Here is a 15,460-nt window from a genome sequence, read left to right as displayed (position 1 = left end):
AAAATAAACTTTCTTCATTTTCTGTAGTATTTAAAATTTGAGCAGCCATCCCAAGGGAAATGAAAATATATGTCCACACAGAAACTTGTACATGACTGCTCATAGTGGCAGTATTCATACAACCAAAAAGTGGAAACAACTCAAATGTCCATTAACTGCTCGGTGGATAAACATAATGTGGTATATCCATACAAGAGAGTATTATTCAAGTATAAAAATAAATGAAGTACTGCTATCTGCTACAATGTGGATGAACCTTGAAAATATTATGCTAAGTGAAAGAAGTCGGCCACAAAAGGAATTGTATGATTCCATTTTTGTGAAATGTCCAGAAAAGGCAAATCCATAGAGACAGAAAGTAGAATAGTGGTTACCAGAGGCTGGAGAGAGGGGAGAATGGGAAGTGACTGCTAATGGGTACAGGGTTTCTTTTTGGGGTGATGAAAATGTTCTAAAATTAGATAATGGTAATGGTTGCACAACTCTATGAATGTACTTAAACCCACTGAATTGTATACTTAAAAAGGATGAATGTTAGGTATGTGAATTATATCTCAATAAAGCTGTATTTAAAAATTTGAGCAGTGGTAATTATGCCTTAGTTGCTATGCAAAGAGAAGTTGTGTGTGGTGTTTGTGGAAGATGTACCATTATGTTCACTCCATCGTGCCCGCACTGTTGTGTTTTCTTTTTTCCAATTCTGCTGATATTAGACTGACTGAGAGCATTATTTAGACCGTGCTCAACCTGTGCTTGTTTGTCTTTTCTTTTTCATTAAAAATGCTTTCTGTGTTTGTGAGAGCAGTGGAGTGACATTATTACTATCCTCCTAGCCATATTTGAAACACTTGATCACTGAACTGTGTACCCCGAGCATGTGTAGATGGACGGGCTGTGGCTATTAAGAGCTTAAATAATGTGGTCTTTGTCTTGGGTCCATGGTTTCCAGGGAGCCCCTGACATGCTGGAATATGTTCACGGCACTCAACCTGAAAGATCATGTAGGTTATAAACAGACTTTTCTCTCTCGAATCTGGAAATCTGGGTTCTCTTGAAATGATTGGAAAATCTAGCGTTTCTGGGCACGCATTCTAGCATAGCAACAATCAGATGGAGCCTGCGTGTGTCTATTCTTGGGTCTTCCTCTTACACTGTTAGCTCACACATGGCCCATTCCACTCCTTTATGTTCTCTGTGCTCAGCCTTCGTAGGCATTTGGGTTGGATTGGGGAATGTCCCCCTGAAATTGTTCATTCATTCATTCATTCATCAAGTCCATGATTAGTGCCTGTTTTCCACCGTAAACTTTGTTAGAGACTGGGATCCTCAGGGAAGAGAGTCTGGTAATGGAGAAAGACATAGAACCATCTAATGATAATACAGGAGCAAGTGCAATGCTGAGAGTGTGGGCAGAGAATTGATGTGGAATTGCAGATATGGGGCATCCAATCTAACCTGAGGTGTTTGGGAGTGGAGAGATTCAGGGCTCCTGGAGAATGTGTATCCTGTGGTGTCCTCTCTCTACCATCAGTGCTTTAGTTCTCGACCATGCAGGAACGTTTCACTAGCAACTCCGTTTCTTCGAGGCACATCCAAAAAATAAAGAACTTAATAGAATTGGAAAATCCAGCAAGGAAGAGAAAAGGGAAAATGAGGAGTGAGTGACAAAGATTGGGGAGAAGAATAAACAAAGGGCAAAGGAGAAGAAAAACAGGAAAAAGAGTGCTTAGACAAATGAGAAACATATTTATCTTGTCTCGGACACTGCCACTGATATTTTTATAGAATTCCAAGAGTTTTGACTCCAAGGAAAATTATGCTGAAGTGAACCTCAACAAAGCTTATAGGGAACTGATGAATCTTTCCATTTTTCTTGTTTTATTTCTGCTGAAGCATTTCCATCCTTTCATTCTGAGATGATCATATGGGTCATGTTGATTAATGTCCTTGACAAGGCAGAGAATTCCAATCTGATAGGTGGGCATCCACTCTCTGTGTATGAGTGTAGTGAGGGGAGTTTGAGCTGGGGTTGGGATGGGGGACGGAAGGCCTGAAGAAAAAGTCCAAGCTCTAACACTCACCATTTGCATGACTTGAGCAAGTCATAACCTCTCGTGATCAGTCTTCTCTTCTATAGCATGAGGAGGTAAAAATAATGCCTAACTTAGCTAATCACAGGGCTCAGAATGGGATAGTGCATGACATACGGGTGAGAGATTCTTAACACCAAGAGAGGAAAACTATAGCTCAGAATAATAAGTATCAGGAAATGGTTCATTTGTAATATGTTTAATTAAGTTCGTCTTGATTTTATTAAGATGGTATTGGGCTTTTGAATTGACTGTTAATTGGTCAATTGGAAAATTTTACCCTTCCTCTTTCCTGCCCTTTAGGAATGAAATTAATTTGTTGGTTGATTGCATTTCCGGAATCAAACATTTCTTTTTACCTCACTCTTACCCAGTCTTCAAGTGTTTGACATGGTCTATGATTGTTTCTGGGATTAAATGGGACATACCAAAGAGAGATGTTGAGGGAGTGTAAGCATTTATTTTGTGGATGAGGAGGGTTTCACGAGAAGTGAGTTTTCCTGACTTCTTACTTCATTAGGAAGAATTGCTACTAATTGACTTGGTAGGATTTAGGAAAAGGCTTTTGATGGGAAGAATCTCCAGCCTCCCAATCCATATCTGTATCCTTAACCATATCCACATCTAGTCACCACCAAGCAGATGGATTCTAGATCTTTAAACAGCTCTACACAGTAACCATCCATCATCATATTTTGCCGAGTGGCCAAGCATATCTCTTCCTGTTGGCAGAACAGCTGCTGGTGAGGCTTTCTGTGAGAACAAAAACAGAGGTTGTGGGATTTGGTGACATGACCGCTCTTGATAATGAATTTCACTAGTTGCTTCCAAAAGTGGAATTTTATTTTTAGGTGGAGATCTTTATTTTCTACACCAGTGAGTCTTCTTTACTGGGTGAAAACAAGAGGCAAATTAAGAGGGTAGTTCAGTTTTTGAAGTCTCGAGTTGGAAAACGTACTTTTGCCAACTCACTAGTCATGGTGCGAACCGTCCAGGTGGTGACTAACTTTGTTGTTCATTCCATCACCATTCCCTTGAGCCTCTGGGGATGTATTTTGCAGGTTCTGAGGCAGCAAAGATCCATCACTGTACAGTGTCACCACCCTCCTGCTCCACAAATTGCAATCCTGTGGTTCTGTTGTGTCAGAAGTCTGGACTGTCTGGGGTGGCAGGGAAGCCTAGAACCTTCCCTGAGTGTCAGTGCAGAGAGAAGTGACCAGAAGCACCGTGTCCTCAGTAGCTGTGTTCCACCTGGTAAAGACGCAGATCCAGTCTGCGTCTTTAATATGGCTCTAGTGGCCTCACGCTTACCAATGTGAATGTAGCCCTCACGACCTCAGTAGGACTTGTGGTGAAGATAAATGAACCAGTTCTAATTATTTCAAGTTGGCTATCAGTTTAAGAGCCAAGACTGAGAAATGAAAACTGACCTGGAACAAGGAGAAATATCAGTGCGTTTAGACATTGCCAGAGAAATCTCAATTTTTTTTTAGCCTCAGCCAAGTAGTAAAGCAATATCATCCGGCAGACGTGTTTATTTATTGGTCTGCTCTATGTGCTCTCACTGTTCCAAGTAATAGTGACAACGCACCTGTTGACCCGGGAACTTCATTAGCCAATGTGATCCCTACACAGGCTGTTGACTGGATTTACAGTATGTGTTTATCTTTGTCCTAATTTGACTTTGAATGTGAGACTCATGGGCCTTTGCTAACGTCACAGTAGAGAAGAGGGAGAGGCGAGAGGAAATGGGAACTAGAAGCAGAATCAGAGAGAAAGTGATGGGCAGCATTATGGTGAAAAATGGCCTAGACTTCCCTCTGAAGCCAAGTGGATGTTGCCCCTGTTTCTACAAGCTCTTCCATTTCAGGTACTAGCTCCAAAGAAAGCCAGCAAGGGCTAATGGGCAGAGAGGGGACCAACCACGAGCATTGCAGCAGTATCAGGGCTGCAGCTCTCCTAAAGGTGGAGGAAGGAGACTTCTTAGTGGCTGGCAGGTCTTGGTGTTCCTTAGAGATAAAGGGAAGTCACTGTCCCAACATGGCCTTCAGAGAAAATTAATTATGTGAGGACTGGCACAGCTCAAGAGCTGAGCTCTCCTCACTCTCTTATCCTGAGCCAGAGAGACCCAGGGAAGAGAGAGGGAGGGAGCTGTTGATTTGAGTGTGACTCTACTCTGGTTGGGAGAATTGAGGCCAAGATTGAACACAGGCTCCTAGGAGCATGGTCTTCCAGCCAGTCCATGCCTGAGCTTTCACAGTGGCTTTCCATTTTGCTTAGTGACTGTAAATCAGTTGCAGATCACCTCTCCAGATGTCGGTTCACATCATTTGTTTTCTTCAAGGAATCCTTTAGGGATGTCTGTTACCTTTCTGGGCGCCTTTTGGGTCTGATTGGGAGAAGGATGTCAACCCGAGGCAGCAGTCGTTTTCCACGGGACTGGAAGGAGCTTTCAGGTTGGGAGAGATGCCTCGGCTCCTCCCGAAGGGTTCACACGTTTTGTGTCCTCAGCTTCCCAGCTTGCTGGAAAAATCCACCTCAGCTGCAGAGGTTTTTGTGCCCAGCTGCTAGTGGAGCCTTGCAGCAGGACAGGCTCCACACTGGGCCATTGTTCTAGGGGCTCTGCAAATAGAGCCGTTAACTCAAGCCTCATGTTTCCTCCAGGGAGCTTGCATCTGGGCCTTTGGTATCTCTCTCTCCAACCCTCTGAAGAGACCAGAGCCTGCGTGCTTTCCTGGTTATGTATTCAAACGGAAACACATTTTTGTCAGAGGGATTAAAAGGCAGCAGTTGGAAGAGTCTGCCTGCATTTCTGTGTATTTGCCTTCGCCAGGGGAGTGGAGGGGCAGGGCAGTTAGACTCCAGGGGGAAATGCAAGCCTTCCTCAGTGGGCTGGTGTGGTCAGCGCTGCTCTTCCTCTGGCACAGTGCAGGAAATTGGTCCTGCACATCAAAGACCAGTGTGGATGGACCTCCGACCACAGCTGGAGGATTTGTTCATTTCCTCGGAAGCCTGAGAACAAAGAGAATCTTAACAATTCGGAGAAGTAACTGTAAAGGAAATTTTTTAAGTCAATAAGGAGAGTTATTAAAATCTATGCTTCTATTTTTAATTAGACACATCTGTCTTTGCGTGCGCCAAGCAGCTCATTTCTAAGGCTGTTTGTCAGGAGTGGATGCTTAGGCAGAGTTTGGAGTTGTTTCGTCTGTACACTAGGAAAATAAATTTCATACAATGAGACCAACTTTGTTAAAATGATTAGGGAATGCATCAAAGTGTAGGGAGGGCAAAGCGAGTTTAAGTTCTGTGTAATGAAGAAACAACAGTCAAGGAAAGAAGCAGATGCTGTATAAATTCTCCTACATCATTTATCAGTAATTTGGGAATAATATATAATTCTCATATAACTTTTGACTAACACTGTAGTCAACATCATTATTTTTTTTTGTTTTAACTTACTCTTACTGATAATATTTTGAGCGTAGAGTAATGTGCATTAGAGCTGATTCTCAGTTTCAGGAATTGCTCTATAAATGCTTCATTCTGTGAGATGAGTGGTTCTACTCCCATAGTGCCCTTTGTGGCTGTTATGCTGGACATTGGTGGCTTGTGGCCGTGTGTGACAGTGGATGTGATTTTCACTGACATGCTGCACTTCTCGAAACAGTCGGGAGCTAGATAGAGCCCGTGGTCCTCTCCCATGTTGCTTTCTGGCCCACTTTCCCTCCTCCTTGTACTACCCTGTCTTCCTCCCAAGGTGCTCACCTGTGTCCCTCAACACTGTCAGCCACACACATCACTTCTCTCCCCTGCAGGTAGTGGAATGTCCACATGGGCCTGTGGGTCACCTAGACCTTGTTCTGAAGGAAGGAGCTGGTTCTACTTTGATTTCCGGGAGAGACTTGAACGTCGATCAAGTTGGCCATTGGCATCACGTCCTGATCCTCTATTCTTAAATAATGTTTTTATTAAGACTAGTTTTAGTTCAAATATCCATTTTACAAAGTAAGGTTTTCAAATATTGGTTGCACACCTCCATGCCCATTTTTCTGTACCTCATGACTTCAGTTACATACTTTCACGTTACTTGATGTTTTATGGAAATTTTCCCCTGTAACATGGGGTTCCACTATGCTTTGCTTAACAATTTATTCTTCTTTGTCTCGAACATTTCTGAATATTCTCTCTCTTAAAGATTTCATTTCTTACTTTTGGAGCAGCAGTGACCTCCAAAAGCTCAAGTAGGAAGAACAAAAGCCATTATGGATTGGGTTTAACAAAATCCTATTTCCTGAAATTGCCGTAGAAGAAGTAACCACTGTTCACATCTCTTCATTTGCTCATAGCAAGGCCATGCTCCCAGGGAACCACTGCTGCTGGTAATGCCAATAGCTTTCCCTCCCAGAAGGAACTACTGAAATGCCAATAAAATCTAAGCATCGTTTACTCCCTTTTGAGAGTCTCAGATGCCTCTATCTTCCCATGACTCGTTCTTTTCTGTTTGCCCTTCCTTCCTGTTTTAATTTTATCCAGTGTGGTTTTAAAAAATCAGCAATAGGTGTTGAATTTTGTTAAAGACCTTTTTAGCATTTACAGAGATAATCATATGATTTTTCTTCAGGTCTATTAATATAGTGAATTGTATTAATGGATTTCCTTTATATTGAACAATCTTAGGCGATGCTATATAATATTTTCTTAATAGGATGTTGGATTCTGTTTGCTAATACTTAATTTAGGATTTCTGCAGCATATTCATTAAAATATATTGGTCTGTAGTTGTGTGCATGTGTGTATGTGTGTGTGTGTACACATGTCAAATTGTACTTGCATTATTAAAAGAACTTGGAATTTTAGGGTTTTTTTCCTGTGCTCTGGAGAACATGCTACGTAGCATTGGAAATATCTAGTCTGTTAAGATATCTGGTAGAATTCCCCTGTGAAACCATCTGGGCCTAGTGTTTTCTTTTTTCTTTCTTTATCTCAACAATATGGAAATTGTTCTGTTAAAGTTTTGTATCTCTACTGGAGTCAATTTTGCTCATAGGCATCTTCCTAGGAAACCTTCCGTTATATTTAGTTTTCAAATTTATTTTTCATTGAGTAGTACAAAGTAACTGCTTATGATTTTTTAAAAAAATATCTTTCATATCAATCATATTCCCCTCATCCTTGCCATTTGTTTATTTTTTATATTTGTGTTGTCTTGATTAGATTAACTAGTGGTTGTCTTTTGTTGTTTTTTCCTCAAAAAAACCCAATATTTTTATTTATTAGTTCTACTCTTTTTCTGTTTTATACCTCATGACTTTCTACCTTTATATTTTTTTCTAATTTTTATTTATTTATTTTTCATGTTTTTTTTATTGTGGTAACATTGGTTTATAATATTATGTAAATATCAAGCGTACATCATTATATTTCAATTTCTGTATAGATTACATCATGTTCACTCCCCAAAGACTAATTACAATCCATCACCATATACATGTGCCTAATCACCCCCTTTGCCCTTCTCCCTCCCCCCTTCCCCTTTGGTAACCACCAATGCAACCTCTGTCTCTATGTGATTGTTTGTTGTTGTTTTTATCTTCTACTTATGAGTGAGATGATGCAGTATTTGATTTTCTCCCTCTGACTTATTTTTCTTAGCATAATACTCTCAAGGTCCATCCATGTTGTCACAAATGGCCAGATTTCATCATTTTTTATGGCTGAGTAGTATTCCATTGTGTATATATATCACATCTTCTTTATCCATTCGTCCCTTGATGGGCACCTAGGTTGCTTCCAAGTCTTGGCTATTGTGAATAATGCTGCAATGAACATAGGGGTGCATGTGTCTTTACATATTTGTGTTTCCATGTTCTTTGGATAAATACCCAGCAGTGGAATATCTGGATTGTATGGTAGATCTAGTCTTAATTTTTTGAGGACTCTCCATACTGTTTTCCATAGTGACTGCACCAGTTTGCACTCCCACCAGCGGTGTATGACAGTTCCCTTCTCTCCACATCCTTTCCAACGTTTGTTGTTTCCTGTCATGTTGATTATAGCCATTCTGATGGGAGTGAAGTGATATCTCATTGTAGTTTTGATTTGCATTTCCCTAATAGTTAATGATGTTGAACATCTTTTCATGTGCCTGTTGGCCATCTGTATATCTTCTTTGGAAAAATGTCTGTTCAGATCTTTTGCCCATTTTTTAATTGGGCTGTTAGTTTTCTTGTTGAGATGTATGACTTCTTTATATATTTTGGATATTAACCCCTTATTAGATATATGGTTTGCAAATATCTTCTCTCAATTGTTAGGTTGTCTTTTCGTTTTGTTGATGGTTTTCCTTTGTTGTGCAGAAGCTTTTTAGTTTGATGTAGTCTTGTTTGTTTATTTTTTCTATTGTTTCCCTTTCCCAGTCAAACATGGTACTTGAAAATACGCTGCTAAGGCCAGTGTCGAAGAGCATACTGCCTATGTTTTCTTCTAGAAGTTTCATGGTTTCAGGTCTTAACATTCAAATTTTTAATCCATTTTGAGTTAATTTTTATGTATGGTGTAAGATAATGGTCTACTTTCATTCTTTTGCATGTGGCTGTCCAGTTTTCCCAACACCATTTATTGAAGAGACTTTCCTTTCTCCATTGCATGTTGTTGGCTCCCTTATCAAAAATTAGCTGTCCATAGATGTGTGGGTTTACTACTGGGCTCTCGATTCTGTTGCACTGATCTGTGTGTCTGTTTTTGTGTCAGTACCATGCTGTTTTGGTTACTATAGCTTTGTAGTATATTTTGAAATCAGGGAGTGTGATACCTCCAGCTTTGTTCTTTTTTCTCAGGATACCTTTGGCTATTCGGGGTCTTTTGTTGTTCCATATAAATTTTTAGGATTCTTTGTTCTATTTCTGTGAAAAATGTTATTGAGACTTTGATAGGAATTGCATTTTTTGCCATTGAATCTGTAGATTGCTTTAGGAAGTATGGATATTTTAACTATGTTAATTCTTCCAATCCAAGAGCACACAATATTTTTCTATTTCTTTGTGTCTTCTTCAATTTCTTTCAACAATGTTGTATAGTTTTCAGTGTACAGATCTTTCACCTCTTTGGTTGAGTTTATTCCTAGGTATTTTATTCTTTCTGTTGCAGTTGTAAATGGGACTGTATTCGTAATTTCTCTTTCTGCTACTTCATTGTTAGTGTATAGAAACACAACTGATTTTTGTATGTTGAGTTTGTATCCTGCAACTTTACCACATTCACTTATTATTTCTAAAAAGTTTTTTGGTGGATTCTTTAGGGTTTTCTATATATAAAATCATATCATCTGCAAATAGTGACAGTTTCACTTCTTCCTTTCCAATTTGCATCCCTTTTATTTCTTTTTCTTGCCTGATTGCTCTGGTTAGGACTTCCAATTATGTTAAATAGGAGTAGTGAAAGTGGGCATCCTTGTCTGATTCCTGTTCTTAGAGGGATAGCTTTCAGTTTTTCATCACTGAGGATGATATTAGCTGTGGGTTTGTGATATATGACCTTTATTATGTTGAGATACTTTCCTTCTATACCTATTTTATTCAGAGTTTTTATCATAAATGGATGCTGTATCTTGTCAAATGCTTTCTCTGCATCTATTGAGATGTTCACATGATTTTTATTCTTCATTTTGTTAATGTGGTGTATCACATTGATTGATTTGGAGATGGTGAACTATCCCTGCATCCCTGGAATAAATCTCACTTGATCATGGTGTATGATCTTTTTAATGTATTGCTGTATTCGATTTGCTAGTATTTTGTTGAGGATTTTTGCATTGGTGTTCATCAGTGATATTAGCCTATAATTTTCTTTTTTTGTGTTGTCCTTGTTTGGTTTTGGTATCAGGGTAATGTTGGCTTTGTAGAATGAGTTAGGAAGCTTCCTCTCCTCTTCAGTTTTTTGGAAGAGTTTGAGAAGGATAGGTATTAAGTCTTCTTTAAACGTTTGGTAGAATTCACCAGGGAAGCCATCTGGTCCTGGACTTTTATTTTTGGGGAGGTTTTTGATTACTGCTTTGATCTCCTTACTGGTGATTGGTCTATTCAAATTCTCTATTTCTTCTTGATTCAGTTTTGTAAGGTTGTATCATTCTAAGAATTTATCCATTTCTTCTAGATTATCCAGTTTATCGGCATATAGCTTTTTGTAGTATTCTCTTATAATCTTTTGTATTTCTGAGATGTCCATTGTAATTTCTCCTTTTTCATTTCTGATTTTATTTATTTGAGCTTTTTCTCTTTTTTTCTTGGTGGGTCTAGCTAAAAGTTTGTCAATTTTGTTTATCTTTTCAAAGAACCAGCTCTTGGTTTCATTGATTTTTTTTCTATTGTTTTCTTAGTCTCTATTTCATTTATTTCTGCTCTGATTTTTATTATTTCCCTCCTTCTACTGATTTGGGGCTTTGTTTGTTCTTCTTTTTCAAGTTCTTTTAGGTGCCCTGTTAGATTGTTTGTTAGATTTTTCTTGTTTGTTGAGATAGGCCTCTATTGCTATAAACTTCCCTCTTAGAACTGCTTTAGCTGTATCGCATAAATTCTGGCATGTCGTATTTTCATTTTCATTTGTCTCCAGGTGTTTTTTGACTTCTCCTTTGATTTCTTCATTGACCCAATCATTGTTCTGTAGCGTTTTGTTTAATCTCCACATATTTGTGACTTTTCTGATTTTCTTCCTGTATTTGATTTCTAGTTTCATACTGTTGTGGTCAGAAAAGATGCTCAGTATTATTTCAATCTTCTTAAATTTATGGAGACTTGTTTTGTGGCCTAATATGTGATCAGTCCTGGAGAATGTTCCATGTGCATTTGAAAAGAATGTGTATTCTTTGGTTTTTGGATGGAATGTTCTGTATATATCTAATAAGTCCATCTGGTCTATGTGTTATTTAAGGCCATTGTTTCCTTATTGATCTTCTGTTTGGATGATCTATCCATTGGTGTAAGTGGAGTCTTAAAGTCCCCTACTATTATTGTGTTACTGTCTATTTCTCCTTTTATGTCTTTTAATAATTGTTTTATATATTTAGGTGCTCCTATGTTGGGTGCATAGATATTTACAAGTGTTATATCCTCTTGTTGGATTGTTCCCTTGTTACAGTTTTTGTTTTAAAGTCTATTTTGTCTGATATAAATATTGCTACCCCAGCTTTCTTTTCATTGCCTTTTGCATTGCATATCTTTTTCCATTCCTTCACTTTTAGTTCATGAGAGTCTTTAGGTCTGAAGTGTGTCTCTTCTATGTAGCATATATATGGATCTTGTTTTTTAATCAAATCAGCCACTCTCGGACCGGCCCTGTGGCTTGGTGGTTAAGTGCGCGCGCTGCAATGCTGGTGGCCCGGGTTCGGATCCCGGGTGCGCATCGAGGCACCACTTCTCCGTCCATCCTGAGGCCGAGTCCCACATACAGCAACTAGAAGGATGTGCAGCTATGACATACAACTATCTACTGGGGCTTTGGGGGGAAAAAATAAATAAATAAAATCTTAAAAAAAAAAAAAATCAGCCACTCTATGCCTTTTGATTGGAGCATTTAGTCCATCAACCTTAAAAGTAGTTATTGATAAGTATGTACTTATTGCCATTTTGTTACTTTTTTTCTAGGTATTTTAGTAGATATTCTCTGTTCCTTTCTTCTCTTGCTCTCTTCTCTTGTTGTTTGATGGCTTTCTTTAGTATTATGTTTGGGTTTCTTTCTCTTAGTTTTTTGTGTATTTATTTCAGGTTTCTGGTTTGTGATTACCATGAGGTTCATATGTATTAATCTATGTATATAGCAATCTGAATACCTTTATCTTGATTATTTATTTCTTTAGCCTTGTTTGTTTTGTTACTCTTTTTCTAGTTTTTTGAGTAGGAATTCAACTCATTTATTTCTGTTGATTTATAAAACTGAATTTTTCTCTGACCACGGCTTTAATTGTATCCCAGAATTCTAAAATGTAGTGTTTTCATTATTCATTTATAGAAGTTCTGAAATTGATTTGTATTTCTTCTTTCACCCAATAGTTGTTTAATAGAGGGTTTTTAATGCAATTTTTTGTTTTTTATTTTATTACTATTTTTTAGTTTTATTGCACTGTGATCAGAGAATGCTATTTATATTATTCCAATTTTATGGAGGCTTTCTTTGTATTGTAATTGTTGATCAATTTTCATGAATATCCCATGTGCACTTGAGAAGAAAGTAGTCTCTATTATTGTGTTCTATCACATCGATCCTCTATCTATTTACTTTTGTGATCCTCTATCTATCTGTCCTCTATTGTGATCTTCTATGTGTTTACCTTTTTCCCATTTGCACTATCTTCAACTGAAAGTGGTATGTTAACATCTCTTATTATTGGTGTTTCTATTTTTCCTTGCAGTTTGTATACTTTCTATTTTATGAGGGGTTGATGAGTTACAGCCTGTGGACCAACTGCCTGTTTTTGTAAATAAAGCTTTATTGGAGTACAGCAATGCTCATTCGTTTACCTGTTGTTTATGGCTGCTTTCCTGCGACAATGGCAAAGTTAAGCAGTTGCAACAGAGAGTATATGGCCTGCAAGCCCAAATATTTACTATCTGGCTCTTTAAGTTTGCCAACCCCTGCGCTATATGAAGGTACATGGATATTCACATTTATTACATCTTTGATGTGAGTTGCATTCTTTAGCATTATTAAGTATCCTTCTTTGCCATGTTTAATATTTTTTGGCCTGATTCTTCCTTATTTGATGTAAGATTACAACCCCCTGCTTGCTTGCTTTCTTTTCCAATTGCCTAGTATATCTCTTCATTTTTAGGTGTTCTGAATAACTTTGTTCTAGATGCGTATCTTATATACAGCACGAGTTTGCTTTGTAATACAATTTGAAAATATTTTGTTTTAATAAGTGAGTTAAGCTCCTTTATAAGTGAATCAGTTTGTTAAACTTTCAAGGTAGAACAGAAATAAGTTTTGTATACAGTATTTGGAGATTTTTGAAGGTACTTTATTTTGTATAAGTGATGGTAAAGTTAATTCAAAATAAGTGAAGATACCTTAGATTTTGAGTTTTGAATTGGAAACTGTTAATGTGGTTTTCCCCTCTAGTGCATATGATTAAAGCAGCACTGACTAGAAGTTTTGTTGTGACCTGAAAATGGACTTGAAATGAAAATGCAACTGAATTATTGCTTAAATTGAGGGTAGTTGTTAGTGAAGTTAAAAGGCAGAGTTTACATATTGGGTAACTAAAAATTAAGCCACATAGGAAAGCTTCCAAGAAGATTAATTAACTTACTCAAGTTTAATTCATTTTATGCTTATACTGTTTTAGTACAACCATTTATTGATCCTACTATTGGCTGAGCCCTGTTTAAGGATCTAATGACACAAAGATGATTTGAAGCAGTATCTCTCACTTCAGAAATTCATTCCCATGAGGGAATCATTTTCACATATAAAACTTTTTTTCCAGAACTGGCCATTGTCCTTTCAGTTAATCTGGGGTCTTTTGGATTTCCCCTTCTTTCTTTGGGTGACATAACTGAGCTATCTCGTACTTTCTCCCATGCAGGGCAGCCACCGATCACAATGTGGATAATACAACAGAAATACTCAGGGAGTGGTTGAAAAATGTACAGAGAGCCTATCACTATGTGGAGTGGAGGCCTATGGACGAACCTGAGTGAGTAGCAAGAGAACGTTTTGTGAACTTGTTGTTTACCCTTCTCCCTTAACCTGTTTTCCAGCCATCCATTTCTTCCTTTGACAGATCTTCATGTTTCTCTTTTCCTGTTTACTCCTGAAGCTACCAGCCAAGTTCAGATTCTCATTAGTTCACAAGTAAACTACCACAGTATATATTTTTAAATATTGTGGTAAATTACCGCAGTATATATTTTAAAATATTGATATTATTTATTCATACTTTGAGTATAAACCTTTTATACTTGAGGGATCATAGTGAAAAGTTTGTATACTTTTTACATACACCTTGTTTTTCACTTGTCATTTTCTAGTAATCATTCCATAGCAATAGTTAAGGAGCTTCTTCATTATTATTTTTTTTTTACTTTTTTTTAATTGATGTCATAATAGTTTATAACATTGTGAGATTCTAGTTGTACATTATTATTTGTCAGTAACCATATAAATGCATCCCTTCACCCCTTGTCCCCACCCCCCAACTCCCTTCCCCTGGTAACCACCAAACTGTTCTCTCTGTCTGTGTGTTAGTTTATATTCCACATGTAAGAGAGGTCATACGATGTTTGTCTTTGTCTGGCTTATTTCACTTAACATAATACCCTCCAGGTCCATCCATGTTGTTGCAAATGGGACGATTTTGTCTCTTTTTATGGCTGAGTAGTATTCCATTGTATATGTATACCACAGCTTCTTTATCCAATCATCAGTCGAGGGACACTTGGGTTGCTTCCACATCTTGGCTATAGTGAATAATGCTGCAATGAACATAGGGGTGCATAAGCCTCTTGGGATTGTTCATTTCAAGTTCTTTGGATAAATACCCAGGACTGGGATAGCTGGATCATAAGGTATTTCTATTTTTAATTTTTTGAGGTATCTCCATACTGTTTTCCATAGAGGCTGTACCAGTTTGCATTCCCACCAGCAGTGAATGAGGGTTCCCTTTTCTCCACGTCCTCTGCAACATTTGTTGTTTTTTGTCTTGGTGATCATAGCCATTCTCATGGGTGTAAGGTGATATCTTAGTGTTGTTTTGATTTGCATTTCCCTGATGATTAGTGATGTTGAACATCTTTTCATATGCCTATTGGCCATCTGTATATCTTCCTTGGAAAAATGTCTGTTCATATCCTCTGCCCAGCTTTTGATCAGGTTATTTGTTTCTTTGTTGTTCAGATGTGTGCGTTCTTTATATATTATGGAGATTAACCCTTTGTCGGATATATGGTTTGCAAATATTTTCTCCCAGCTGGTGGGTTGTCTTTTCATTTCGATCCTGGTTTCATTTGCCTCACAGAAGCTCTTTAGTCTGATGAAGTCCCACTTGTTTATTTTTTCTTTTGTTTCCCTTGTCTGAGGAGGCATGGAATTCGAGAAGATCCCTTTACGACCAATGATGAATAGTGTACTGCCTACATTTTCTTCCAGGAGTTTTATAGTTTCAGGTCTCACTTTCAGGTCTTTGATCCATTTTGAGTTAATTTTTGTGTATGGCAAAAGCAGATGGTCTACTTTCATTCTTTTGCAAGTGGCTGTCCAGTTTTCCCAGCACCATTTATTGAAGAGACTTTCCTTTCTCCATTGTATGTTCTTTGCTCTTTTGTCAAAGATTAGCTGCCCGTAGATCTGAGGTTTTATTTCTGGGGTTTCAATTCTGT

General features: G+C 37.9%; 1 protein-coding gene across 1 annotated transcript in view; it reads left to right on the top strand.

Annotated features, from left to right (window-relative positions):
* The window catches only part of COLGALT2 (collagen beta(1-O)galactosyltransferase 2), a 114,575-nt gene that overhangs the window by 49,427 nt on the left and 49,688 nt on the right, over window positions 1-15,460 (top strand). Inside the window, exon 2 of the mRNA XM_087438824.1 lies at window positions 13,669-13,779. Within this exon, the coding sequence (XP_087294950.1) occupies window positions 13,669-13,779 (111 nt within the window). The remainder of the gene's footprint in view (window positions 1-13,668; window positions 13,780-15,460) is intronic.

This window comes from Ceratotherium simum, chromosome 2, assembly GCF_057802395.1.
Source record: "Ceratotherium simum simum isolate JZ-2026a chromosome 2, ASM5780239v1, whole genome shotgun sequence".
In the NCBI taxonomy this organism is placed as follows: Eukaryota; Metazoa; Chordata; class Mammalia; order Perissodactyla; family Rhinocerotidae; genus Ceratotherium; species Ceratotherium simum.
Note: the sequence above shows the minus strand (reverse complement) of the source record. Positions and strands in the feature narration are given on the sequence as shown.